At 41.9% G+C, this 27,423-nt stretch overlaps 1 protein-coding gene across 2 annotated transcripts in view; it reads left to right on the top strand.

Annotated features, from left to right (window-relative positions):
• grid1b (glutamate receptor, ionotropic, delta 1b) overlaps positions 1–27,423 on the top strand; it is a 284,479-nt gene that overhangs the window by 180,488 nt on the left and 76,568 nt on the right. For both annotated transcript variants that reach the window (XM_034309228.2, XM_034309227.2), the window contains exon 4: positions 6,095–6,300. In XM_034309228.2, coding sequence (XP_034165119.2) covers positions 6,095–6,300 — 206 coding nt within the window. The remainder of the gene's footprint in view (positions 1–6,094; positions 6,301–27,423) is intronic.

Here is a 27,423-nt window from a genome sequence, read left to right as displayed (position 1 = left end):
TTAAATCGTTCACTCCGTGAGCTTCAGAAGCACTTTGCTTTTACGGCTAAAGAAGAACTTTTTTCCAAAAGGTGGTGTTTCTCAGGTACTAGCTCTGTAGATGTTTTTTTTTTAACCATATGTCTTATTTTAAAGCAGCCAACAGCCCGACAGCTCATGAAGAGAATAATAATTCTGCACTCACTTTCTCCATCCAATAAATATACCTCACAACACGTATCGATACACACAAGGCACTTGCGCCGAGCTCTTGCAATTATAATTAAAATGCCATCTTTTGTCAGCGGAGCGATGGAATTAGCTGTCAGAGAGACATTTCGGCTGTGTGGAATTCTCAATAAGCCGCTGCAGTAAAGCAGGTTGCTTTTAATGTGTTGTACTTTTCTTTTTGTTTTTTCACTATTTGTGCCGCTGTTGAATAAAAACTCGTGCGTGTTCAGGTTAGCTACACTCGGCCTGTCACTGAACACTGCTCTGTCGTCTATCCTCGTCTGTTTCTACCTGGATTCATCAAACATTGCAAACACAACGCCACTGGATCTGGATCTGGATCTGTAAAAAAACCAACTATTCATATCTGTATTTGTGTCTGTTTAGAACACGTAATTTGCTCATCCTCAGTAATGTATTCATGTTCGGTTACATCCCTAGTGTGTACACTCATTTATAAAATATGGAGATGACGGGAGAAAAAGCCTCCAGCATTCAAGGCCACAGCATCCCCAAAGGAGCGACACAACTCCTCCTCCTCTTTCACCCCGTCCCCTCCACTCCTTTTTTCCTCCTTTGGCCCGCAGCCCTTTTCTTTCACCAGCACAGAGTTTAGCATGCTGCGTGGCTGCCAGGAGATCCACAGCATTCTGCCCCTGGCAAGGAACGACAGGAAGCGTCCTCCTCGTCAGTGCGCTTTTCATGTGAACTCTTCTATAAAGTTGAAGATCTGAATGGAGGAGAGGCAGCGAGCAGGGTCGGCGCAGTGTATCTGGCATCCTCTCACACTCTGGCTTATTTTACAATGCAGCAAAAAGCCGAGCGGAAGAGTGGCAGTAATGTAGAGGGAAAAGTTTTGAATTTTGAATATACTGAAGTGTATTTCGCTGGAGATGCCAGAGACAGAATTCGAGTCTCTAGTGAGGTTATAAAAGCGAAAACCAAACTAAGTAAGGGCTGAAGTGGAGCCGAAGAAAAGCGCTTTTATTGAGGAACCTATCATACGGTTCGGAGGAGGATACAGAGTCATGAATTCATCAGCCTGGAAATGCAAACACCACTACAGCCGCCTTTCATTGTGGAGTGTAACATGCCCTCGATAACATCATGTGTAATTTCTCATTCGAGGAATCTAGCTGGACATTGTGTTTGTTCTAGTGAAGCTCATTAATGATCGTTAGAAGAAGGATTAAAATCAAATCAAAATCACAGTGAACTGCTTTCACACTCCAGAAATTAGCTCACACACACACTCACACTCACACACACAACTTTCAGTCATTTAAGTCTGTGGCCTTCAAACAGTTTTTTTGGATCGAGGGCTGAGAGTAATAATTAGAAAGATTTTTATTCATCAATTAGATGGACTATTTAAAAAAATACTAAATTGAAATTCTGTCTTGCATTTCGATCAAATAATACTACTACAAAACGTTAACTAGGCTTATACGTTATCGTTTCTATAGTAACAGCTCATTCACGGGGACGTGTACAGAGAACGCTCCACTGATAACAAACAGATTTAACAATGTGTGTTTATTCTGTAAGGAAAATGAAGTTTTATTGAAGATGGAAGGAGTCTCCAGCGTCAGCGCTTTGTAACAGTCAGAGGTGAAGCTGTAACTTTAAGTTTTCTGACATTTTCAGGACAGAGGAGTTTACGCATTGCAGTTTCTGCATTCTTTTTGTCTTTTTAACTTGAATAGAGAGAATAAAGAGACGCTGGTGAGGGAACGAGTGTTTATAGCTGCTATAACGTAAGTGACAACAGGAACTCACTTGTTTCACTGACGTTCCACAGCATTAAATGTACAAGCTGTAACAAGTGATAAAAAGTATGAATAGTGAATAAACAGTTGTAATTGTTGGTAAATTGCCCTGGTATAAGAGGAATAAAACAACAGCTGGATACGTATGCATTTATTTGTAAATTGTTAGTACGAGTTTTTACACAAGAAATTTGCTTTTCATGCAAATCCCATAAATTGTGAAAAATATCCTACTTGTGCTCCTGAGAGTGTGTAAATTTACACATAAGGAGACTAACTAATATAAACCTCGACCTGATAGACTTCAGATCATATAATCAGTCCAGCTTCAATGTGGCACATTCCACAGAATCTGCCCTTCTGGCCGTCACTGAGAAGCTACATGCTGCTAGATCAGCTAAACTGTCTTCAGTTCTCATGCTCCTGGACCTTTCAGCAGCGTTCGACACGGTGAACCACAAGACTCTCCTGTCCACCCTCATGAGCCTAGGAATTCATGGAATTCTTCCTACCTGGAAGGTCGGTCATATCAGGTGACATGGAGGGGATCCACATCTGCTCCTCGCAGACTCTCCACTGGTGTTCCACAAGGCTCAGTACTCGGTCCTCTCCTGTTCTCCCTCTATACTCAATCTCTCGGTGAGGTCATATCCTCACATGGGTTTTCATACCACTGCTGTGCAGATGACACTCAACTCGTCCTCTCCTTCCTTCCCTCAGACTCTCATGTTTCTGCTCAGTTATCTCATCATGGATGACAGCTCATCAGCTGAAACTTAATCCCAGCTAAACTGAACTGCTCTTCATCCCAGGTGATTCATCCCCATCTCAGGATCTTGCAATCTCCCTGGAAAACTCTCTGCTCTCACCATCTCTGAGGGTACAATGAGGACCTGCATCAAGGCTCTTCTCTGTTCTGGAGCCGAGGTGGTGGAATGAACTTCCCCTAGATGTCCGAACAGCTGAAACACTGGCAGTCTTAAGACTTACCTTTTCCTGAGTACATAAATTAGCACTTAAATAAATAAATAAATAAAAATGTGTTGTCTGCTTGCTTTTCTTACTATATCATCTCCCCAACAGAGTTTTTAGATTGACGGAATTCTCAGCCCATGACCTGGTGAGCCAGTATCAGGATGTATTTATTGATAGAGACTTCAAAGCACTTCTGTAAGTCGCTCTGGATAAGCGCTTCTGCCAAACGCCATAAATGTAAATGTAAAAGTAACCTACATGGATTACTGCACTTTTATATCTGGAATATTCTGCAGAGGTTAAGCTGTTTATTTTTATTACATTTCCAGCGTTTAGCAGACGCCCTTATCCAGCGCAGAAGAGCTTTAGAGTCTCGATCAATAACACGTCCTCATGCTAGTTCACTCGCTCAGGGACTCAGAGCTCCATCCAGAACATTTAGTAAAAAACAGTCGCTTTATTTTATTGGCTTTAATTAAAGAATATAAAAAATAAAGAAACAAAGCGAGCCCACATAAACCCATAAATTAAGAGAAATAAAACTAATCATTCAGTTATGATACAGAAACGGTGGTGTATAAGCGGAGGACGGGCCGCTCTGTCTGCGCAGAGCCGTAAGCCGTAAACAAACGCCTCAGCTGACGCAGGATTTAGCGCTCACTTATTATTATTATTATTATTATATTATTATTAAATAGTTTTACTGGCATAGTAGTGAGTCAAACTAACCCCACTTCTGTCTTTCAGCCTTCACCCTGATCGTTCATTCCCAGCTGCCTGTGTGCTTTACCTTTTATGAAGTTTTGTGGGCGTCACTAAATGCAAATGAGCTGTGACGAGAACAGCTGAGGAAAATCAGGAACTTGCACTTTACGTGATCGACGTACACACACAAGGACAAAGCAAACTTTTGTAAATCCAGGAGAAATACACAAAGCTTACTAAAAGACTGATAAATGAGGCATCTTGTTGGAAAATAACCCTGTTGTTGATTATTTTCCTAAAACTGCACATCCACTGAGGGTTTACGGTTTAAAGTGACTGTACTGCGAATGGAGCAAACAGCCTTAGGCTAAGGTTCGACTCGTATGTAAATATAATATATAATACATGCACATAAATAATAAAGCAGAAGGCTTTAGGGAGTGTGAGCGGTGTATACGGCATGTGAGTGATGCTGGGAATGAGAAGGACAGGAACAAGGAGGATGGATGGATGGATGGATGGATGGGTGGGTGGATGGATGGGTGGATATGCACCATGTGTAACTCACCTGCTTCATTTCATGTCTGAATATCTGTCATCTGCACACACACAGGCGCAAAACCCCATATTTAGTCCTTTCATCTCCCCTTAACTCAGTGCGTGTGCGTGTGTGTGTGTGTGTGTGTGTGTGTGTGTGTGTGTGCGCAGAAGGAGAGAAGAGGAGGGAGATGGAAAGCCTGGAACAGAAGCTGTGAAGTGAAGAATCAGCGCTTTACTTTTCCCGAACTAATCCCTTCCTTCCCCCTCACTGCGGTCTCCAGCTGGATTGATCCTGTTTGATGGGATTTGCTCCTCCATTCCTCTTTGATTATCTCTTGTTATGATCTCTTCCCCTAAGTACCGCAGTTGTGTTTCACTGGGCCCAGGCCAGCTGTTGCTAAAACCAATGAGCTGAATGCTGAACGCTTCTCCTGCTGCTGTGAGCGCTGAGATTAACACGACTAAACACTCATCACAACTGAGCATCTTGTGTGCAAAAAAAAAAAAAAAAAGTTTCGTATGCCTGATTTTTCCCTTCCAGTGTGGAGCAGCAGGTCATCAGCATACTAACAAAGATGTTTGCATAATTTTACATAATCCACATTTAGGATTCAATTGCGTCCATTTTAATGTGTTTTAGAGATTTAATCCATGCAAATTGTAGCCTTGGGAATAAAATGCGTAACTCTAATTCATGCACACATATTAATTATGTTCTATACAAATGATGCAATAATTATCTTTAAAAAGCTTTTTGCATTAGTGTCACATGTAAGAAATAAAACCTGTACAGCAGAAGCTCCACATAAACAGATCAGTAAACCTGTGCAGAGAGATGTTTAATTAACATGGAAGGAGTCTCCAGTTTTAGTGTTCAGAAGAGAGGAGTTGCTGTAAACGAGGAGTTACTATAACCACCCTGAAGTTGATTATTTTCCTATAATAGCACATCCTGAAGGCTTTTATTCCTTTTATACCCCAGCAGTTCTCAATTACATTTTTTTTTCTTTTTATTCATTAAAGAAAGACGTCACTTTTTATCCATTTGGTTACATTTAGCGTCTGTGAAACGAGTGAGTTCCTGTTGTCACTTCTGTTATAGCAGCTATAAACAGTCGTTCCCTCTCTTTATTCTCTCTCTTCAAGTTATTAGGACTTAAAGCTTCAGCTTGTCAGAATCTTGTCAGAAATCTGACACTGGAGACTCCTTCCATGAATGCTAAATAAGTGTATTCTTACAGAGAAGCATATCAACAAGCATAATCCGTTTATTATTAGTGGAGCGTCCTCTGTACACGTTCCCGTGAATGAGCTGTTACTATAGAAACCATAACGTATTAGAACGAGCGCCTTAACATAAACCTGCACTACTGTCAGAGCTGCTGTTCTAGAGAATTAATCAACACCTGCTAACCAATCAGAATTTATTCCAGCACACACACACACACACACACACACACACACACATGGCAGTTGGTCTCCAGTTTTCACTACATTCTCACTATGTTTTTAAAATACTTCCTTGCATTGGCGAGGCAAAATCTGATATCTCTGTTTTTTTTTTTTTAGTGACAGACGTGACACTAAGTAGAAGGGGAGGTATAGAAGGAGTGGATTCGGCAGACAGCAACACCTTTTTCTTACAAGATGTCTGTCATGGCTAATAGACAGGAGCAGAGCCCCTGAAGCAGTAATTGAAGAGCCCTTAAACCTCTCACTGTGTGTGCTTTCAACTAGAGATATATCACTCCTGATTATAATTCACCCTCTTCTGGAGTTTTGGGAGAAAATTGTACCTTAGCGAGTATCTGGTGCGGTTAGAAGTCATGGCTTGTTGGGAAACAATTTAGATTAGATTTTCACTTACAAACAGTTGTATGCTTGGCTTCTTACAGATATCCGCGGACTGCAGGGTTTTTTGGACCAGACGGCGAGGCAGGGTCTGGACGTGGCTCTGCAGAGGGTGGACAGGAACATCAGCAGCGTCTTCTCCAATCTGTTCAGCAGCATGCGCACAGAGGAGCTGAACCGCTACAGGGACACGCTGAGACGAGCCATTCTGCTGCTGAGTCCTCGCGGAGCGCAGGTCTTCATCCATCAGGTGTGTGGACTCGGCCCTGTGTGTGTCCGTGTTCATCACACTGAATAAACCACATGGCTACACAAACACACACAAAAAGTGAAACGAAACAACGTTCCTCCAGGACCATGGTGCAGTAGTAGCAGCCAGGTGGAGAGTATAAAATATACAGTATAAAATAAATATTTATAGCAGCAGAAATTGAATACGGGTGTGTGCAAAAATTGCAAAGAGGATGCGGTGATGCTCAGTTGAGTGTGTGTGTTTTCAGTCCAGTCCAGTTCACGTTTATTCATGTCGCTCACACTGCCTCATCTGCATTCAGTTCAGGTTTAATTGTACAAAGCAGCTTTACAGAAATCAGGATGTAGATTTAGATCCCAGAGAAAAGCTTGCCTCAGAAGGGAACGCTTCATCTTCTGGGTGATGTTGGATAGTGAAATCACAGCGTACAGGTGTAGAAGAGTAAAGAGTGTGTTTGCAGGATGAACAGAATGTAAATAAGAGTCCTGGGATGAGCAACAGGACAGTGTTTAGGACAGGACAGCAGCTCTTACGCACAAATCTACAGACTCCAGGTGAGATGAAACACTGAAGGCGAGGCTGCCCCACCACTGTCTTATTAATATTTGTGAGAGACCCTGTAGACCTTTAAGGCCAACATCTCTCTGTGGGTTTGCCTGCTTTCTTTTCCTCACTGCGCTGTGGTCAGGACCTCTCAGCACCGCGCGTCACATTACACCTCAGAAAGCTCTTAACACGTTGCGTCTGAGTGGTTTCCCACCGCTGTTCTGAGATCAGCCGGAGATGGTCCTGCCCGTGGCTCTGCGCCAGCTTATTCTGACAGAATGAAAAAGTGCCGCTCTCATGCATATGGAAATGACTCGGCTTTGGCTGGTTCTATTTTTGGAACAGAGCCTTTTAGAAATGAAACACTTTGCCGGTTGCTGGAGTTTCTTCTGCTAGTCGTTTGTAAATGAGACTGGTAATTGCTTTAGGTTGGTGTTCCTCATCACACAGCACACTACCAGTTACACAATAAATTCCTGAGATGGACAAAAGATAAATTCATTTATTAAAAGCTCCAGTGTGCTGTCCGGTCCTGGGTTTTGGTTGTCCATCTAAAAAGTGGTAGCGTAAATAATAATGTATGGTGAGTTAGTTACTGCGTTAAGAGCATTAATACAGAGTAATGGAAGCAAGCGAGTTAGTGATTAGTATCCTCTTCTAACAGTTTCTAATGTGGCACGTCGTGCTTGGGCTGTGAGCGGTGGAGTTCTGTCCTCACATCACACGTAAAAGATACTATTTAAGACTGATTAGCGTCTTTATTTCCTCTCGATGTGTTTAAGCGTGAGCTGACCGTGTGCAGTAAACAGGAGGGATTACATAGCGGCTTTGCGCTCGGTTTCGTCAGTAACCGCCGTGTTCCTGATTCTGAAAATGATGTCAATCATACATGATGACACTAATGATCTAACAAATAAAAGGCATGTAAAAGACAAACTCCCAGATCCCCAGCTCCGGAGTCAGTGTAGGCGATCCTGATCTCCTCTGTCTGTATATTTTCAGGGTCTAAGTTTTTTTTTTCCTTCAGTCTCAGGAGAAGTTGTGTGGGAGGTGTTGGTTCTGTTGGTCATGTGGGCGTGCTATGCTTTGGCCTTTAGAAAAAAAAACAAACAAAAAAACAAGCTGACTGTGGTGTGTCTGCTGCCAGCCATGACAGGACAGGCTGTCCTCCTGATGAGGTCTGAGACTTGGAAGGAGATGTCTCAGCGGGTTTGCTATTAATGTGCCACCATATTTCACTGCCTGCTGACGTCCCTGTCCCTCTGAAGCCCACTTCCCCTGTCCACAAGGAGTTGGATGCATTTCAGGGCATAAAGCACGGATCTACTAGAGTGTTTCTGCAACTCTAGTGGATTTGATACAAGTCTTTGTGCTTTGTGTTCTGAACATAATGATTTATTTACCAGAAGAGGATGCTGTCAAATATTATTTAGTTGTTTTCACGTTGCTGGTCTGAGAGATGACAGATACCAAACACCAAACATACATTATTCAATTCATTTTACTTTACAGAAATAAAGACATTCCAGATATAAATTTTAAATTTATAAATTTATCCCTAATGAGCGAGCCAGAGGCGACGATGGTGAGGAAAAACTCCCTGAGATGATATGAGGAAGAAACCTTGAGAGGAACCAGACTCAACAGGGAACCATCCTCATCTGGGTGACACGGATAGTGCGATTATAAATCATTCCCTTCTATAACTGTGTACTACATGGACAAATAGTGCAGTTGTGTAACCAGGAAATTGATTACAGTTTTCACATGAAGTCTGGTTTGTTAAACCTATCCACTGTCCACTGATGGAGTCCTGAATACAAAATTGCTCGCAGCAACTGCAGCCCCAAAGCCACCACAGTACAGCTCCCCATATGAGATCCCCAAGCCATCTCCACAGCCCCCAGGTGGCGCCATCCCCAGCAATCCCACTGATCTTCAGGCCGTCCATGTGGAGCCCCAGCAGCAGCGAGCGATTTCAACCGATGAGAACTCCAACCAGAAGTAGGGCATCAGGATGGATCAGGGAGGTCCGGAGAGCAGAAGGGGTCAGGATCACTGGCATCTCAGGAGTAGTGTGTGTAGCTCGAAAGAGAGAGAGAGAGAGAGAGAAAGAGAGAGATTGTTAGGTATGATAGTTATCCTCTAATGGTTAAGGACAATGTACTTTGCATGCAGAGAGCAAGCAGGGACTCCGGCAAGACTAGCTATTACAGCATAGCTAAAAGGGAGAGCCAGAAGCTAACACAGACATGAGGGAGTCCTGGGACATAAAGCAGCAGCCTCTCCACCATCAACAAACCTGAGTGAACGTGTGAGAGTCGGGGGGGCGACATCCAAACATCCCAGTTCACCACAACACTCTATGCCTGTGAACCCTCCAGACCTGCCCCTGTACCTAAGAAAACTATTCACAAAAGGCTTGACTAAACAAATATGTTTTCAGCCGAGACTTAAACACTGAGACTGTGTCTGAGCCCCGAACACTAAGTGGAAGGCTGTTCCATAACTGTGGGGCTTTGTAAGAGAAAGCTCTACCCCCTGCTGTAGCACGCGCTATTCAAGGTACCAACAAATAGCCTGCACCTTTTGATCTGAGTAGGCGTGGCGGATCATAAAAGACCAAAAGTTCGCTCAGGTACTGTGGCGCGAGACCATTTAGTGCTTTATAGTTCAATAGTAGTATTTTATAATCAATGCAGTGTGGATAAGATAGGGGTGATGTGGTCATATCTTCTGGTTCTAGTAAGGACTCTCGCTGCTGCATTCTGGACTAACTGGAGCTTGTTTATGCTCCTACTGGAACATCCAGACAGTAAGGCATTACAATAATCCAACCTAGAGGTAACAAAAGTATCAACTAATTTTTGTGCATCGTGTAGTGACATTATATTTCTTATCTTAGCAATATTTCTGAGATGAAAGAAAGCAATACTGGTGATATTATCTACATGAGCTTCAAATGAAAGACTAGAGTCGATAATCACACCAAGGTCTTTTACTGCTGCACATGATGAAACAGAAAGGCCATCCAGAGTTATTCTGTAATCAGAAAGCTTACTTCTAGCTGCATGTGGTCCTAGTACAAGTACTTCTGTCTTGTCAGAATTAAGTAAGAGAAAGTTAATAAGCATCCAGTTTCTAATGTCTTTTACACATTCCTCAACTTTATTAAGCTGGTGTGTGTCATCTGGCTTTGCTGAAACATACAACTGTGTGTCATCAGCGTAACAGTGGAAGCTAATACCATGCTTACGGATAATTTTGCCCAGAGGTAGCATATATAAAGAAAAGAGCAGTGGGCCTAAAACAGAGCCTTGCGGAACACCAAACTTTACCTTAGTGTACGTAGAGAAGTCACCATTTACATTTACAAACTGATAACGATCAGTCAAATAAGACCTGAGCCAGGAAAGGGCCGTTCCCTTAATGCCTACTACATTTTCCAGTCTATCGAGGAGATTAGCATGATCAATGGTATCAAAAGCTGCACTAAGGTCAAGCAGCACAAGCAAGGAGACACAACCCTGATCAGAGGCCAGTAGTAAGTCATTTACCACTTTAACCAGCGCTGTCTCTGTGCTATGATGAGGCTTAAATCCTGACTGATACATCTCATGAATGTTATTCCTATGTAAGTATGAGCATCGCTGCTGTGCTACAACCTTTTCTAGGATCTTGGAGATAAAGGGGAGGTTTGATATTGGTCTATAGTTTTGACAACAGTCTTTGTGTCAGATCCGCTCCCTAGTGAACTCTAACGGTGAGGAAATGATTCGACTCTGAATCGACCTGACTGCAGGAAGTGACCAAGCCTTGAGGCGCTAACAGAGCCAAAGCACAGAGCTTGTAGCGCTGCACAAACGCTTTCTGTTCTGGAAATTTGTTCTGACAAAACAAGCAAAAAGAGAAATTAAACTAAACGCTGGATGAGACCCATAAAATGTTTTAAAGTAGTTATTTATATTCTTATCTAATCGTTCATTTAGCTCCTGCTCTGTGTTCTCATTGCTCGGGTGATTTCTTTGTACACTTAGTAAAAGCTTGTTTAACTTTTTCCGTCACTGTATTTCTGACAAATGAATGAAATGAATGAGTTTTCCAAGGAGGTTTTCAAGCCCTCACGCGTCTGTCAGACAACATTTTCTGCTTTTTGGTTCGTTTTTCTTTTGTGCCAAATAGCAAAAAAATCAAAAAGAATCAATTTTGCTCTGATTCACACCCGGCAGATGGACTAATAGTTGTGAAAGATCAATACGACACTCAGCAAGTAAAGGCTGATATGAACTAAATGAAAGTTAAGACTAAGATGGAGGCAGGGTGATGTTAGAGGTCATGGTGGCACAGTGGGTAGTGTTGCTGTCTCACAGCTTGGGTTCCCTGTTTGTTTCTGAGCTCGGGTTCCTGTCTGTACGGAGTTTCACATGTTCTTTGGGTTTTCCTCCAAACAACACACCTAAATTGCGTATGCTGATTAAAAACCTTGACTTCCCAGCCCTCCTGTGTTACATTAAGGATAAGGAAATTTCTCCAATATTGTAACATAGAGCCCTGCCAGTTACAATTCCATCTTCTCACAAGACATGTCTCAGAGACTAATCTGATACTGAACGTCCCTCACAAACTGCCAGAGAAACACAGGTGGTATATTACCCTCGTGTCCCACTGGGTCTTCCACTTCAGGAGAGATTGTGTCTAATCTTTTTTTGGCCACTCTCTTGAGTCTCCAAATTATGGTCCTGCTGTGTTCAGTATGAGAGGCAGAGAGGGAGTATTCCTTACTCTCTTAACATGTGGAACTGGATAAACGATGAGCTTCACAGTCACGCCTGAAGCTGTGCGTCTTTCCCGAGCACGGCGCTAAGTCCTTCGTGGAGTGCCGTTGTTTTTCCGCCTCCCACTGAATGATCTGAAAAGGGAGCGAGCAGGTGGACATGGATGCACAAATGACTCATGTACCAGACGGATGGCATGATTTGTGGCACATCTGCGAGCGTCCGTCGAGCTTTTTCATCGTCCCCTGGTGAGAATGTTAAGAACCGCGAGGTAGATTGAGAGGAAGACGACGGGGAACAGACAGAAACCTGGATATCATGTCTTGCATGCGTGGGCACTCTTTCAGTCAGGATGTCATCATCTGTCTCTCGATCTCTCTATCTCTATCTCTGCCTCGATGTCTCTCTCTATCACATACAAAACACATGAGAAGCAGACTAAACCAGGGATCAGACGATCAGGACGAGTGACATCATAAATATAAAAACATGTCACTCAGCGCTCGTGGTTTCGTCTGCAGGGTGATCGCGACGAGCCTCGCAGACGAACTCTCAGCTCAGTCAACGGTTTTTGAAGTTCTCATCAGCATTTCAAAAAGATTTCTCAGGATGTTTTCACAAGGTTGTCTTTTATTTAGACCCCCATCATTGACGATTACACTTCCCTGCAGCGCACTCGTCTGTGTTCATCCTCCCGGCTGTTGAACGGGTTTCAGGCTTTTAATAAGCTCATATTGAAATATTAATAACTTCTGCTGCTTGGGCTCAAAGCGAGACACAAACTTTCAGGGCATCTTTGGTGTATCTTTGAAGTTCAAATCTCGAAAGCAGAGTTCATTTTAAAGCCTTTTTTTTGTCATTTGTGGTGACAGGATCATAACAGAGACATTTTTTCATTCTCGTCTTCCTCCTCCTGCCTGCTCTGACCACTGGGTGAGACTTTACTTGAATACTGAATAATTCAATTGAATAACAAATTACTTAAAAAATACTTTCAACATCAGGCTGAAATGTCAACAGTAATGCTATTGCCATCTGTGTTTTATTTGAAAGCCTTATATATGGCTTATATACATAAATATATATTGGTTTAGGGACTGAATAACGACACTTATGTGAAAAGGTCTTGTTTGAAAAAACGTGAGCGTTCGTATATGACTAACTTCTTGAACTGTGAATAAATCGAAATACAAAACCTTTACAGAGTGCTGGTTTTAAAAACTCTAAACTGTGAAGCTCTGAGTGTTTTTTTTTTCCCGCCGCGACAAGATGCAATTAAAAGTAAATCCCTACAGCAAATAATTCCTAAATTATTAAGCAGAATGCAAGACATTATCTTTCATGGTGCAGGCGTCATCACAGACTTTTCAGGGTTCCAGACCATAAACTGTTTTCTATATTGAATAATAAATTGCTTGTCATTAGACATGGACCTAAAAAGCACAGAAACACAGCTACATTTTTAGTGCAAAACTATTTGACAACTTGTTTACGAAGCTAACGATGCTACAGAGATTAACTCGCTATACAACTAACACTTTGTCATAAACAAATCTGGAAATACACAGATTGTAATGTTCCCCATGCCACTGATCAGCTCTGTAAGGACGGTATGTAATGGGACGCTACGGGAGACGTGTTGACGTGAGCATGGTGACACACACCGCTGCTCGGTGTTTAAACGTTTGTACGGAAAGCTGGAGATACAGGAGAGCTTTACTCAGGATGCACTGACACTGATACTGGGATCAGCTGCTATTTAAAAGGTTTGAAACTGGAACATTAAATGTCTGTTTCACTTCGGAACATAACGAACAGCGCGATCAAGGCGTGACGTTCACTGTGTTAGAAAATCACACTTAGCTAGCAAACTAGCTATTAAAGCAGCTACCTTAAGCAGACTGACGGTTTTACAGCCGTGATCGACACAGAAAGTCACGGCAAGGTTAGAAAGATGATAAAACAGAAAGATGATCAAACATTTCTATGTGATTTCGGTGAAATATATTGATGGTTTGAGGTGTCAGAGTATTGGCTTTTGATATCTGATGGCTTTTCCAAGACCGCCACATGTATTTTCTTTTCCTAACTCCATGTGATGTTTATTTGAGGCAAATCTACTGCAGTGCAATTTTGTAATGTTTTATAAAGATTTTTAGAGATTAAGAATGATTTTAAGATTCCCGGTTGTTCCTGATCAGACACTCGGCACAGATTCAGAGCAGGTTTTTTTGGCATTACGCAGAGGTTCAGTGAAGGAGAAAGCTCGTCTCTCTCTCGGCTCCGTGCTCGCTGCTGATCCATCAGCCTGTCGGACGTGTTGGTGTGTCTGCAATTCTGTGGCAAATATTTGAGCACTGGGGAGGCCCATTTATCTCTATTTACAGTCACTGATTCAGCCGTCCTCCAGAAGAGTGTGTGCTTCTTCTCTGCTCTACGCCGTTCTCTTTTTTCTCCAAAAACCCTCATCTCAGTGACATCTCAGACGGGGCGCGGGGGTCTCTTTTCATCTTTTCCCCAACGCTCTATATGTGTGTGTGTGTAAGTGTGTGTGTATCAATGCTACACTCTCTAGAGGAGAAGGACGAGAAGATAATCGGATATCAGGAGACTGCGGAGAAGATGGATGGAATGACACTCTGTGGGAAATTTTCTCCTGAGAGGGAAGCACAAACCGAAAGTTGCTGTCTAGATACTCCTCAAGTGTGTGTGTGTGTGTGTGTGTGTGTGTGTTTAGTAAACAGCAGTGTGTAAGGTTTGACATTGTATTCCTTTGTGTTTCCGGGGCTTTCCAAACGCGTCAGCTCGGAGTCATCGCTGACCCAGGTGAAGTTTCATAACGTGTCACCGTTACAGACAAGACAATCAAAATTCCCCCCACTGTCTGTAATTTTATGAATCTCACATTTCCAATCATGCTTTTAGCAGTGAAGATTTTATCTTCTAGCACATGGGGAAATTCTGATACTGTCTACAAAAAGGTTATGCATGAAGTTAAGACTAAGAAGCAAGAGCTCCCATTTTTAATGGAAGGAGTCTCCAGTGTCAGTGCTTTGTAACACTCAGAGGTTAACGTTCTCGTCAGGACAGAGGAGTTTACGCTTTGTGGTTTTCCTTTATTTTTATTTTTCTATTCCTGCTCCAGCGTGCCACGCCCCCTCTTTAGTTGGAAACAGTTGGAGTGAAATACAGCAGCAGTTAATGATGTTCTTTAACCAAACACTGCATTTTAACCAGAAACACTGATTTATTTTGAATATTTTCAGAGCAGAATCGTAGGCAAAATGCCTTCGACACAGATTTGCACAAACTCAACTATAGCAGCTATCTAACATCAGAGCTTCCTTCTGGACAGGAAGTGACCACTTCTGGACAGGAAGTTAGGCTTATTGGGAAGATGTTTAAGTTTAGGCTATACTATCTTGGAACAGAAAAATAATGTTATTAACCAGTTAAGCACTTTTTAAAATAGTGTTTTCACTCTGGAACAGTTTGGAGTGATGTTCTACTGGTGTTCGATTACATTCAATGGAAAATTTCATTCGTTTTAGGTTTTTTTTTAAAAAGTCACATTTGAAGTCATTAAACGATGGTGAAATCTGCATAAAGCTTTGCTCTGATATTTATTAACTACACTGCAGTCCTCAGGATATACACAGTGTGTGTGTATGTGTGTGTGTGTGTGTGTGGGACTCAGAAGTGGTTAGTGGTATCCATCAATCGATAATGAAACAGTTTGAGATTTACTGGCTTCACTTAAAGGTGGATTATTTATAGACAGAGTGTGAAAATGAATATAGCTCCATATTGAGAATTGATCAGAAGTGTTTCAGGTCGAGCAGAAGCCTGTAATTGGACAGTAGAGCGTATACCGTGTGGACTTCCTGTTCATTAGGACAGCATTAACAGTATCAGAGGCATAACACAGCTCCACTCGTTTCCCTGCCTGGTGTTTTCTGGTCCCGTGTGATTAGCATACCGCCGGTCCACTCTGCACTCCCCTGTTGGTGGTTTTGTCTTCATTCGAAATGAGTTTATTCGCTCGGTGTTTCCTTTACCTGGGCCTCAGGTGCTGATGGGCCGCCAGCTCATATTGCCTGCCGTTGCATCATGCAGTTTCCAAACAGGAGAGTGTTAGTGATCTCAGGTGTTCAGAGCATCCGGCTTTATTTAGACGTAAGTGAGAGAGGGAACACTTCAGTGCAGGGTTTATACACACATCTCCTCTGCACACTCAATCAACTATCTTTCTAATGGATCATTTTTCCACGGTGAATTTATTCTTATCTTTAACTCTAACTCTCTAACCTGGCTTTCTATTCTTCTGAGTTTGATCTTCTGACTCTCCTGAATGTGTTTATTTCTGTAAAGCTGCTTTGTGACAATGTGCATTGTTAAAAACACTATACAAATAAAATTGAATTGAATTGATTAGGTAATGCATCTGCAGATCTCATCTGCTCACCTGAAACCCAGAAACAGCTTTACTGTGAGATCTGATCTCTGTTCGGTACACCATGCCCTAAAGATGAGATCAGTTTTATGCCTTTTGAAAATGTTTTTTTTCCCACACAGTGCATACAGTGTTTACCAAAATGTACAGATCACACAGAAATGCACTTTTAGCCGAGGGCCATTTTACTCGAATTGGGGTACGTCAGTGTGTCGAACTCGGATCATATCAGCATTTCCGTGATCCCTTGAAGGACCATAATCTAAAGCAATACTGTTTTTTAGATATTGTTCAAGTTCAAGCTTTTTTTGTTACATACAAAGAGTTATGAAGAGTCTTCATGGTGAGATAACAGAGCTGCAGGACCTGAGTCCGGGCTCGAGATGTTTTGTGTATTGACTTGGACTTGTCTTAGATTTAATGGCATTTGCACTTGGACTTGTTTTAGGATTCTCAAGAGAACTTGCAAATTTGTAAAATGTACTGTATGAAAGCGCAGTAAAGACTTCAAAAAAGACTTGAAGGTTTTCGGTCTGGATCGTGACTCAGTCTTGCTTTCATTTGGACTTGGTCTTGACTTGATCTCAGCTCGTCCTCGTCTTGGACTTCAGCCATGTGAGAGCGTAATACCTCAATAAAGCTTTGTTATGATCTTTATTATAATATTACATCTAGATATCTATCAATAATCACCAATAACTGGCTCTGAAAGCAGAACAGGACGAGGAAAAAGAAAAGCTAACAGAAATTATTCAAATGTATGCACTATTGGAGCTAAGTGATAACATTTATTATACTGATTAAAGTCTTTTTTAATAAGAAAGAGATTTCAGAAGAACTCACATGGGATAATCTCTGCTAAGATCGTGCTGTTGCAGGTCTTTCTCTCTGGAGAGCGTCTTCACACAGTGCAAAATAAACATTTTAACACTAACATCATTCAAAGACTAGATTTTTGATTTTATGAACTACGCAAATTTACACACGTTTAATTAGACGATGTCTGATTTACATAAATAAATGTACATTTATCTCTACACTCCCTCTGGATAAAGTTTGTTTAGGGGACTGTCTAGCTGCTCTCCCAGGACAACATTAACAACGATTAACACGGTTTTTAATGTGTGTGTGCGGCTGTACACGTCCCTGTGAATGAGCTGTTACTATAGAAACGATAACCTACAGTATTAGACAAGCTCATTAAAATAAACCTGAGACTTGTCTTACACAGCACCTGCAGAACAGTGCTGATCACCTTGGAAAATTATGAACAACGCTAGTTTATTTTTTTCCTGCACTTTCAGAGTTAACCTTTAAAGGATCATTAACGTTATCTTAGATGTAAAGAAATGAAAGCACACGAGGCAGTTCCACTCAACATGTTTCTTTATATAACACCACGTCTTCTAAAAGCCAACTGGAAAAGAGAAATGTGTGAAAAATGTCATGTTGTTAAGCTGATACCTCCTAAGACTAATTACGATAATAACACAAACTCGCTGAATCCTTCTTTTGACACTCGTCTCTATACTCCGCTTCAGCTCACGGGCTCGTATAGAACACGGTGTATTAGATCTCGTCATTATCTCACGGTGCCTTAAAGCTCATCGTAAACCTTCACACTGCTCTCCACACCGTCTCATGGCAACCATCACCTTCTTCCATTAACCCCTGTAATTAACAACAAACTAACACCAGCACGTGTAGGAAGACAGGGCACTACATATCTTTAAAATCATTTCATCCAGAGCCTGTTTTTTTTTTTTTTTTTTATGTGAGGCGATGCTGTGATTCAGCTAATGAGTCCAGCCTGGAGTTAGCATGAAGCATGCACAACACACAGCTCTGAATAAGAGATGTTATTCTTGACCATCAGTAGCATGTCATGGGGTCTTTTTTACTTTGTATGGCCTTGTCGATGGATACAGTGCAGTATATTTTCTGCAAGTTCGAGCACAACTTCATAAACAGCTAGTGTAGCATAGATCTGAGATGTGTACGAGGGAATGAAGTCATTTGTCTTGTAAACAGTTTTGAAGAATTAATAAATACATCAATGCAGAGGATCATAAATCTGTTAGCAAGCCTACTGGGCAAGTGGAAGCTCCAGTGTGCTGCCCAGTCACACGTATGGCTAGCGAGTTAGCTAACTAACTACGTAACTAGCTCAAGCATGTGCTGCATCCAAAGCCCGTAACTCGGAATTTCCAACTAGGAAAAACCAAAGAAGTTGTGAAGTTCTCCTCAACCCCTGTGTTCAGCGTATGACGAAACGTCAACAATGAAAACACTCAATAAAAAACAATGAAAACACTCAATAAAAGCCAGTAGCATGTAGGGTTTTTCCTTTCTCGGGATGTAGTAAAAGAAATACGCTAGTGACGGCTAATCTACTGAGCAAGCCCAGACACCTAATCCTCCTGTCCCAGTGGCTGCGTGAGGGATTTGTCCGCTCCTGCAATGTCATTCACACGCTTGACACCTAAAAATCCAGACAGTACTGTGAAAGGTACAAGGTGTGTAACACACACACACACACACACACACACACAGAGATCCATCCAAGATTAAAAACTCGGCCAATCCCAATGTATCATTATGAGAAATCAGTGAAAGGTAATACAACTAAACTACTCTTTATGCATCTCTTTTGCAGCATCATGATCTCTGTTTGAAATGCCACAGTGTCTCCCAACAGCAAAACAATGGCTGCCATCTAATTTAATTGTCTAATAAAAGCCAATGTGGCTGCACATTAGCAGCAGCTGGCTGCCCTGTAAAGCACGATCGCATCAGGCAGTGGGACGAAATACAAAAGTTTGAGATGTGATGGAGTGAAACTCCTCCAGCGTCCTCGTGCTCTTACTGCTAAACCTGCAAATACAGCAGGATTACGAGCGAGGAGCTCAACCTGCCTGTCTGCGGCCTGTGGGGTGGAGCTCTGCAATCCTTTCAGCCTTTATATTTCTTCACTGCATAATTAACTTCACCAGATTTCAGAGATAAAATGATCTGCATTGTGCTCTAAGATGTGGTTGGGGGAAAACGTCTGACCAAGATGGAGAACATCAGATCAGAGTTCCCATGAAAGCAAGAAACATCAGTCTGCTCTTTTTATTATGAATGTGTGTAAAAATGTCGGGTGTTTTTTTACAAGCATCAGGGGTGAAAGAACAGACAGACGTGATTAACTCTGGCACATTCGTGATCAACAGCAGAACGTTAATTAAACAGCTAGGAAAGTAGGAGCAAGATAACAAGGTAGATAACTTCAGATAACTTCAAATTCATGCAACAAAAACAAACTCTACAAGCAAAGAAGAAGTGGGAACATACATATAGTTACATTCAAACATATAGTTTGAATGTTGTACGCACAGCTGTAGCTGCCTTCCTCCTGCCTAATTGTGAATCACTTCACTATTGCATTCGAGATCGTGATGCCAGGTTGTGCTTCAGCAGCATTCATCACTGCCACCTCCCCTTCCTCCTCCTCCTCCTCCTCTTCCTCAGGGACACACTGGTGAGGTCATGGATAATTAAGCCTTTCCAATCGGGTTTTCCAGGTGGAATGGATTTAACATACAGAGCAAATTCTCCGCTCGGTGATTAGAAAAGAAAAAGAGAGTCCCATTAAGGCATTTTCAGAATGTAAATCGCAGCCACTTTGTCACTGATTACATGAATGTGAATGTCATTAGCCAACTCCCAGAAGATGCTGGAAAGCAGGAGAATAAAACAGCCATGTTTACTCTTTAAATGTTTAGCGACCCAATCTTATCTCTGTCTGCTACCGCTGCAGTCTTCTCCCCGAGACCCCCAGTCTTACACTCCGTGTTATTATATCATTACTGTATTATAAATGAAGCATACCATTTGGACTTCTTCAATTAAATGAACTAAATTCAGCCTTTTTAGGTCGAATAATTAGGAGTTATGGGCTAGCTGTTGTTAATAGCCATTCGAGACTGAAAACGTTCATGAAGAAGGCAGTCATGGACGATAGTTCCCAATCCCTGAATGCTGATTGGTCAGAAGGTGTCAATTAATTTTCTATAACAGGTTAAGGAGATGTTATCGTTATTGTTTCTATAGTAACAGCTATTCTGTGGGACCAGTGCCTTACTGGGGGGGAGGGGGGTGAATACTTATGCACAGCACTGTAGTTTAAACTTAAATTACACCAGCAGCTGTTTTTTTCACTCAGGGATGTGAGAGCGGTTTCATCACGCTGTTACGCTGCTACAATTTCACCCGAGTGGCCAAAAAAACACAGCGAGTAAAAGAAAAAAAATCCATATTCTCTTTTAGAAGAAATAAACATGTGCCAAGAAACTTCCGTTACAGAATTCCAGCTGGAGGGACGGAAAATTCCCGACGTTACGCTTCCCCTTAAAGAGCTTCTCTAAACAACATGGCTGACGTTCCCCCGCTTCCTGCCTTGTGACGATCAGAATCTGTCTTTTTATATACTGCAGATTTATTTTTTATTCTCCAATCAGAAGCTCTGACACTGGAGACTCCTTCCATCAATGTTAAATAAATAAACGTCTCGTTGCAGAAAACCGTATCAGTGATTATATTTAAACCATCTGTTCATGTGGAGCGTCTGCTGTCCACGAGCTGTTACTATGGAAACGATAACGTATAACGGAAATAAGCTGCTATTGGGTGTGAATTAATTAACACTCTGAATTAATATTAATGTTTTAATTAGCTCTTGTGAATATGTAAATATTAATAATAAAGGCTTGCATTCTTGCATTAGCTGGAGATTTATTATTACTTTTATTGTTACTGTAATATACTTTTTATTTTATTTATTTGTTTTATATGTTATTACTGTATTGTAAATGTGATCCTTGTTTAATTTAAATGACAGTTTAATGTACGATGATGCAATATTCAAATCTAGCACACTCGACACGTCACAATCGACACGTCACACTCGACACGGCACACTCGACACGTCACACTCGACACGGCACACTCGACACGGCACACTCGACACGGCACTCGACACGTCACACTCGACACGTCACACTCGACACGTCACAATCGACACGTCACACTCGACACGTCACACTCGACACGTCACACTCGACACTGCACACTCGACACGTCACAATCGACACGTCACACTCGACACGTCACACTCGACACAGCACACTCGACACTGCACACTCGACACGGCACTCTCGACACATCACACGTAACACATCACACTCGACACATCGCACTTAACACATCACACTCGACACGTCACACTCGACACGGCACACTCGACACGTCACACTCGACACGTCACACTCAACACTCTACTACCGCAACTGTTAAGACAGAAGTATTTAACTATTAAGCACTTTTGGAAGAAACATGGAAAAATAATATGTATCATAAAAATCATAAATATCATTAAAAATGAAACTTCATTTTTAATAATTATTCAACATTGAGAAAACAAGCTTTTTTCTGACAATGCTGCATTTTGCTCTTAAATGAGTAATGGGTTTTAGCACAAAATTAGCGAATACAAACGCAAAATGTGCTTAACGAGTGTGCGTGCTAATGGCATGAGGGCATTAAGGGCATTCGAATGAGTAATCATTTATTTTCTGTCTATAATTTGGCGAACAGATTTGTACTTAACACCATTGTATTAAGGAATACCATTGTATTCCTTTAAGCACTTACCCCGAGTGCAGGACAAGCTGTTTTTCTGAGCACAGAAAGGAAGTCAGCTAGATTTTGCCACTGCTTTTGAATAAAGGCAGCATTTTTAACAGTAGTCATTAACGCTAAGAGTACTTTGGCTTGTGGTAATAAGATGTCATTTATTGATCTATGGGAGAAATAACAAAACCTACAGCTATGCCACTTAATTGTGTGAACAGAGGTTAAACTCCTAACCCCTGATTTTTAAATTCATTCCTAAAGCACTGCGTGAGCGTAATGATAGCGTTTATACATGTCCGTAGCTCACACAGAGGGAAAAAGAGTATTGTTTTTTTGCCAATAACACCAGCTTATCGAGGTCCACAGACGCAGATAAGAGGAATTAAATTATTCAATTAAGTTGTGGCTGAAAAGATACCTGCTTAAAACAAGGTCTTGAGGAACTTCATTTTAGAGAGAACGACTTTTTGTTTGTTTTTACAGCTGCCTTGAACTAGCAAGCTAATAACCTGACCTTTAGTGACCTCTTTTTTAGATCAGTGAGCAATCATCGCTCAGCAGTGACCAGGAGGCTATGAGGTCAAATCCCCAGACAGAAATACGGCACTTAACCATTAAGCACTGTAGGTTTACCTCAAGCATTTAAAGACTTCATTCCAGTTCCACTGAAAGCCGCAGCTCCTCCCTCTACACTTCTAACCTCGTCTACTGATGGAAAAACATTGTAAAACTCGGTGCTCTGTACAGAGTGTGTAAGCGCTCTTCTCTGTTTTGATGATGATGTGACGGAGCAGGAGCATGGCGGACATTTCGACAGCCGCTGTCTGATTACAGACGGAATCGATTAGGATTATGTTCGTTTCACTACGGCACACAGATCTACAACAACTCGAAATTGACAAATGAACAAATGTAAACTAAAATAGAATTGCTGAATCTCAACAAAATCTCACACCAAATAAATTGGTGACATGGTAACTATCACTTTTTTATTCTTTTCTCCTGTTTCAGTTTCCCAGTGTTCGGACAGTTTTATTAGTGTGAGGACGGCGGGAGGTTCCCGAGATTCTTTTTAGTGCTGTCTAAGCAGAGAGGCTGTCACGCTAGAGAGAGTCCTGTCAAGACAGAAATCTTATGATTTACACAGTCTCTCTCATGTGTAGGGTGTAGGGCTTAGGGTGTAGGGTGTAGGCTGTAGGGCTTAGGACATAGAGCGTAGGGCTTAGGGCATAGGGTGTAGGTCTCAGGACATAGAGTGTAGGGCTTAGGGCACAGGGCGTAAGGTGTAGGGTGTAGGGCTTAGGACGTAGAGTGTAGGGCTTAGGGTGTAGGGTGTAAGGTGTAGGGCTTAGGGCTTAGGGTGTAGGGTGTAAGGTGTAGGGCTTAGGGCATAGGGTGTAGGGCGTAGGCTGTAGGGCATAGGGTGTAAGGTGTAGGGTGTAGGGCGTAGGCTGTAGGGCGTAGGCTGTAGGGCATAGGGTGTAGGGCATAGGGTGTAAGGCGTAGGGTGTAGGGTGTAGGGTGTAAGGTGTAGGGCGTAGGGTGTAGGGTGTAGGGCTTAGGGTGTAGGGTGTAGGGCGTAGAGCGTAGGGCTTAGGGTGTAAGGCGTAGGGTGTAGGGTGTAGGGTGTAGGCTGTAGGGCAGGTGACTCACACTCACTCAGGCTCAATCGTACTCTTTTCTGAGTTCGAGCGGCTGAGTGGAAATGACAGGACGTGGCTCAGATCACGCTGGTGGGTATTTAAGCCCAGGCAGCATGTAGTACTGCATCACTGATGCCTTTATTAAACTGATTCTTTCCGGTTTGTCCATTACGGTTAGACAGTTCGGTTCACACAGTCTGCAGCTACACGATAATACAGTTTCCTTATTACACCGCTGTGATGAACACCTCATTATGTCTGTGTGTAAGAACATAAAGGTAAGCGCAGGCGTCTAATGCATGTATTTCACTTGTAGTAATAACCTGTAACTTTACACAAACCGCTTCATTAATGGGAAACACCGGCTACGTGTTGGTGGAGATCTAGAGAAGAAGCAGAAGCAAAGTCCCTCAAAGAAAAAAAATATGACAATTAATGTTAATATCATAAAGAAATTATAAAAAATAAAATATCATAAATTAATATCAACAGCTAATGAATGTTATTATTAGGCAGAGGTGCTATTTATTACAACTTCATGCGCTCAGTGTGAGTCAGGCTTCGTGCAGAAGGCTAGCACTTTGGATTACGCTTTTACACTATTAGACTTTTACACTATTACACTTTGGAAAATTCAGTTTAATTTTATTTGTATAGCGCTTTTAACATCGGACATTAGCAGCTTTACAGAGATAAATACATTCAGGATGTAAATTTTAAATTTATAAACTTATCCCTAATGAGTAAGCTCAGGCGTAACTCCAGAGTTAAGCGCTATTCAGAAGTTACGTGAGAGTTACGCACGTGGGGGCGGAGTTTATCTAAAACAGGGGCGTGTATCATTACGCTCGATTCTGATCTTGAGCTTAAGCGCGTGTTTCCTGCGTGATTTCGGCTCGAGTGAGGAGCAGCGTTAAGTCCAGCACCGCCGTCTGACTGTTTAATATAACCACAACACGTCACGCTGAGATTAATGTTCTGGCTGTAAACACACTCACACACACACACTGTGGAACATCATTCAAGGATAATATTAAATACATAAATTAATGAATAATATCTTTCCTTTAAAGTCCATGAGAAAGTCTTTTCACACAGAGGACATGGGAGGAGACGCGTCTTAATCAGAGTCACTTATCTCCAGGCGTGTTTTCTTTACCGCAGAACATCGAATGAACACAAACACTGCAGTTATTTAATTAATTCTGCAAATCAAAATAGTGAATTAAAAGCGTGATGAAATCTCCTACATCCCGCACACACACTACGATTTAGTGACTTCATTAAGTTGTGCTCGAGTAACAGTCAGAGCAAAATAGAAATAAAATAAAACTCAAGAAAAATAATTCTTTTGGTGTGATTTTAATCATCTTAACAGTTAAGCAGCTGCATAACCCGATTGGGAATATGCCAATCTTTCCCTGCATCACTTTTGTACTGAATAAAGAGCAGTAACTGAATGACGGGAACGGTGCGCTAACCAGCGCTGATGAACAATTATTGACACGGTGGCTGTTAAATGATCTGGATTTGATCAATACCGATCTGTCAACTGCAGACCTCCAACACTGACTTAATTCATGGGTCACGAATCAGACGACCTTCTCTCTATTCTAAAAGTCAGACGTTCTTTACTCACTAAAATAAAAGTCACAGTTACACTGCTTTGCAAAGGTCGCACAGAGCCGAAGGTTAAGAGTAATGAGTATTGATGAATTTACGGTCTGCCGTTGGAGAAATTCATGTTTCACAATCACACGATATCAGACATGAGAAAGTGCCAGTGAGACTGAATGAACCTGTCCATCTGCAGCGTGGACATCCAGCCAGACGGAGAGAGAGAGAGAGAGAGAGAGAGAGAGCCAGGGAGGGCAAGGTGAGAAGAGGAGAAAAGAAAACATGGAGAGAATGAGAGTGTGTGTGTGTGTGTGTGTGTGTGTGTGAGAGAGACAGAGATGGATGATCCATCCATAGTGGCCATTTTCTCAGAGAATAGGAGAGGCTAATGAAACAGAGGCAATACATAATGAGGTCAAAGGAAAAAAAAGAGCCACATAGAGAGGAACTGATAAAAGCAGACAGTTAACTAGACAAACCCCCAGCGTGCTCGCTTAATCCCTAACACTCTCACACACACTCTGACCCCGGCTAGCAAGCGGGGGCCACGTCAGCATCGCTCCGCGTGACCCGATTACACATCGTTAGATCACAGATAAAGAGTGATGAATGATAAATGTGGCGCTAAAGAATGCAGTCATGCTCTTATAGGAGCTTATATCTTATAGCATTATTTTCCTTTAACAGTATGTTGATTTAAAAACGCAGATGGTTCCGCATGTTACGCATGTTTACAAGCGTAAACTCCTCTGTCCTGAAGATGTCGGAAAACTTCAAGTTACAGCTTCACCTCTGACTGATACAAAGCGCTGACACTGGAGACTCCTTCCATCAGTGTCGTGGAGCGTCTTCTGGAGCTGTTACTATTCTCTCGGTACTATAGAACGAGCGCATTAATATAAACCTGCACTACTGTCAGAACTGCTGTTATAGAAAATTAATCAACAAAATGAATCTTCTGACCAATCAGGATGCAGAATTCAGCAGCAGTGTGATGTAAATACACATTAAGATGTTTTAGTGGCGTGGGTCTTTAAGTGAAACTGATTTTAATAATATGATTCCTGATGATTGTGGAACTGAGAAGATGGCTGTTCTGAGGGTGAAAGTAAAGTTCATTTAATCACAAAGAATTAACAAAGCAAGGTAAAGGTGTTGATGCGAGTGAAATTTCTCTCCTGGACTCGGAGCGTGGAGCTTTTCCAGGACTCAGATGGCAGTGCTGAGGTCGATGTTGACAGGCTCGGAGGGAAAGGGATTATCATCACTGGTGTAACATGAAGGGCAGAATTCTGGGCCAAACAAATCGTCCTTTCAGACGTAATCGCTCGGGCTAAACGCGTCGTGTGAAAGGGCTTTCTGCTCCCGTTTTGGAGATAAGATGTTTAGCAGAATCTGTTTTGTCTGTTCCTGTATTATTGTTTTATAATATTGACCATAAGCAAAAGCCTGACTTCTGTTTCCATTTGTTTTATTGATGTCTCAAAGCCTTGTTTCACTTCCCAGTGTAACATACTGCAAAAAACCCACATAATTACAGATATGCTAACCCGTGCATACGCTACTGATTTATCCCTGCGACAAACAGGAACTCATAAGATGGACAAATAAAAATACATTTGATCTCGATATTGTTTACGATTTGGAATTGTTTACTGCCATTTTTAAAATAAAGCACTTCCTGTAACTGCAGCTCTCTAAGGCTGATAAGTGTCATGTAGCGTATTTACATAAAATATGACAAGCTAATTATGTGCATTAAAACAAACAAGTACACGTGTGCGGAGTGACTCTTGCTATTGTCTTCATTTTCCCTTGGCAAGTGTTTGTATATGTGGACTGACTATGTGTTTTTGTGTTGCATTGTGCTGATTTGATCAGCTTAGTTACTGTTCCCAAATCCTGATTCTGAAAAAAATATTGCCTAGCATCCAGACCTACGCATTTTAACAATTAACAATCCACAATCTAACCGCATTATCTAACAATCGACATGTGAATGTGGAATGATTGACAGTTGCGTAAGTGTTGCGAACTCTCCCATATTAACCGACCCCCTGGAAGCCCCGCCCCCTTCCCTCCACCTCACATTAGTAGTATTTGGTGTCTCGCTGACGCGGCGTCCTCGCTTTCCGTCACGGTGATTGGAGAATGCTTTGAGTTCGGATGCAACACTGAGTCCTGCACTACGCTTAATGACATTACTGTACATTTGCAAGAAAACCTGACAGTGAGGTGAAAAGTGATAAGATAAGAAAAGAACCTCAAGGTCACCGTTCCACAGCACACTTTTGTTGTAAAGCAATGCGCCATTATTCTTAGCTGCCACTTCATTAGGCTTTTGTATATGTGAAGCAGTAAAGTTGTCAGTCATTAGGGGAAGTGATGGCCTTTATCAGCGCAGTTCAGA

This window comes from Pangasianodon hypophthalmus, chromosome 12, assembly GCF_027358585.1.
Source record: "Pangasianodon hypophthalmus isolate fPanHyp1 chromosome 12, fPanHyp1.pri, whole genome shotgun sequence".
Classification (NCBI taxonomy): domain Eukaryota; kingdom Metazoa; phylum Chordata; class Actinopteri; order Siluriformes; family Pangasiidae; genus Pangasianodon; species Pangasianodon hypophthalmus.
The sequence above is the reverse complement of the archived record's forward strand: the minus strand, read 5'-3'. Positions and strand labels throughout refer to the sequence as shown.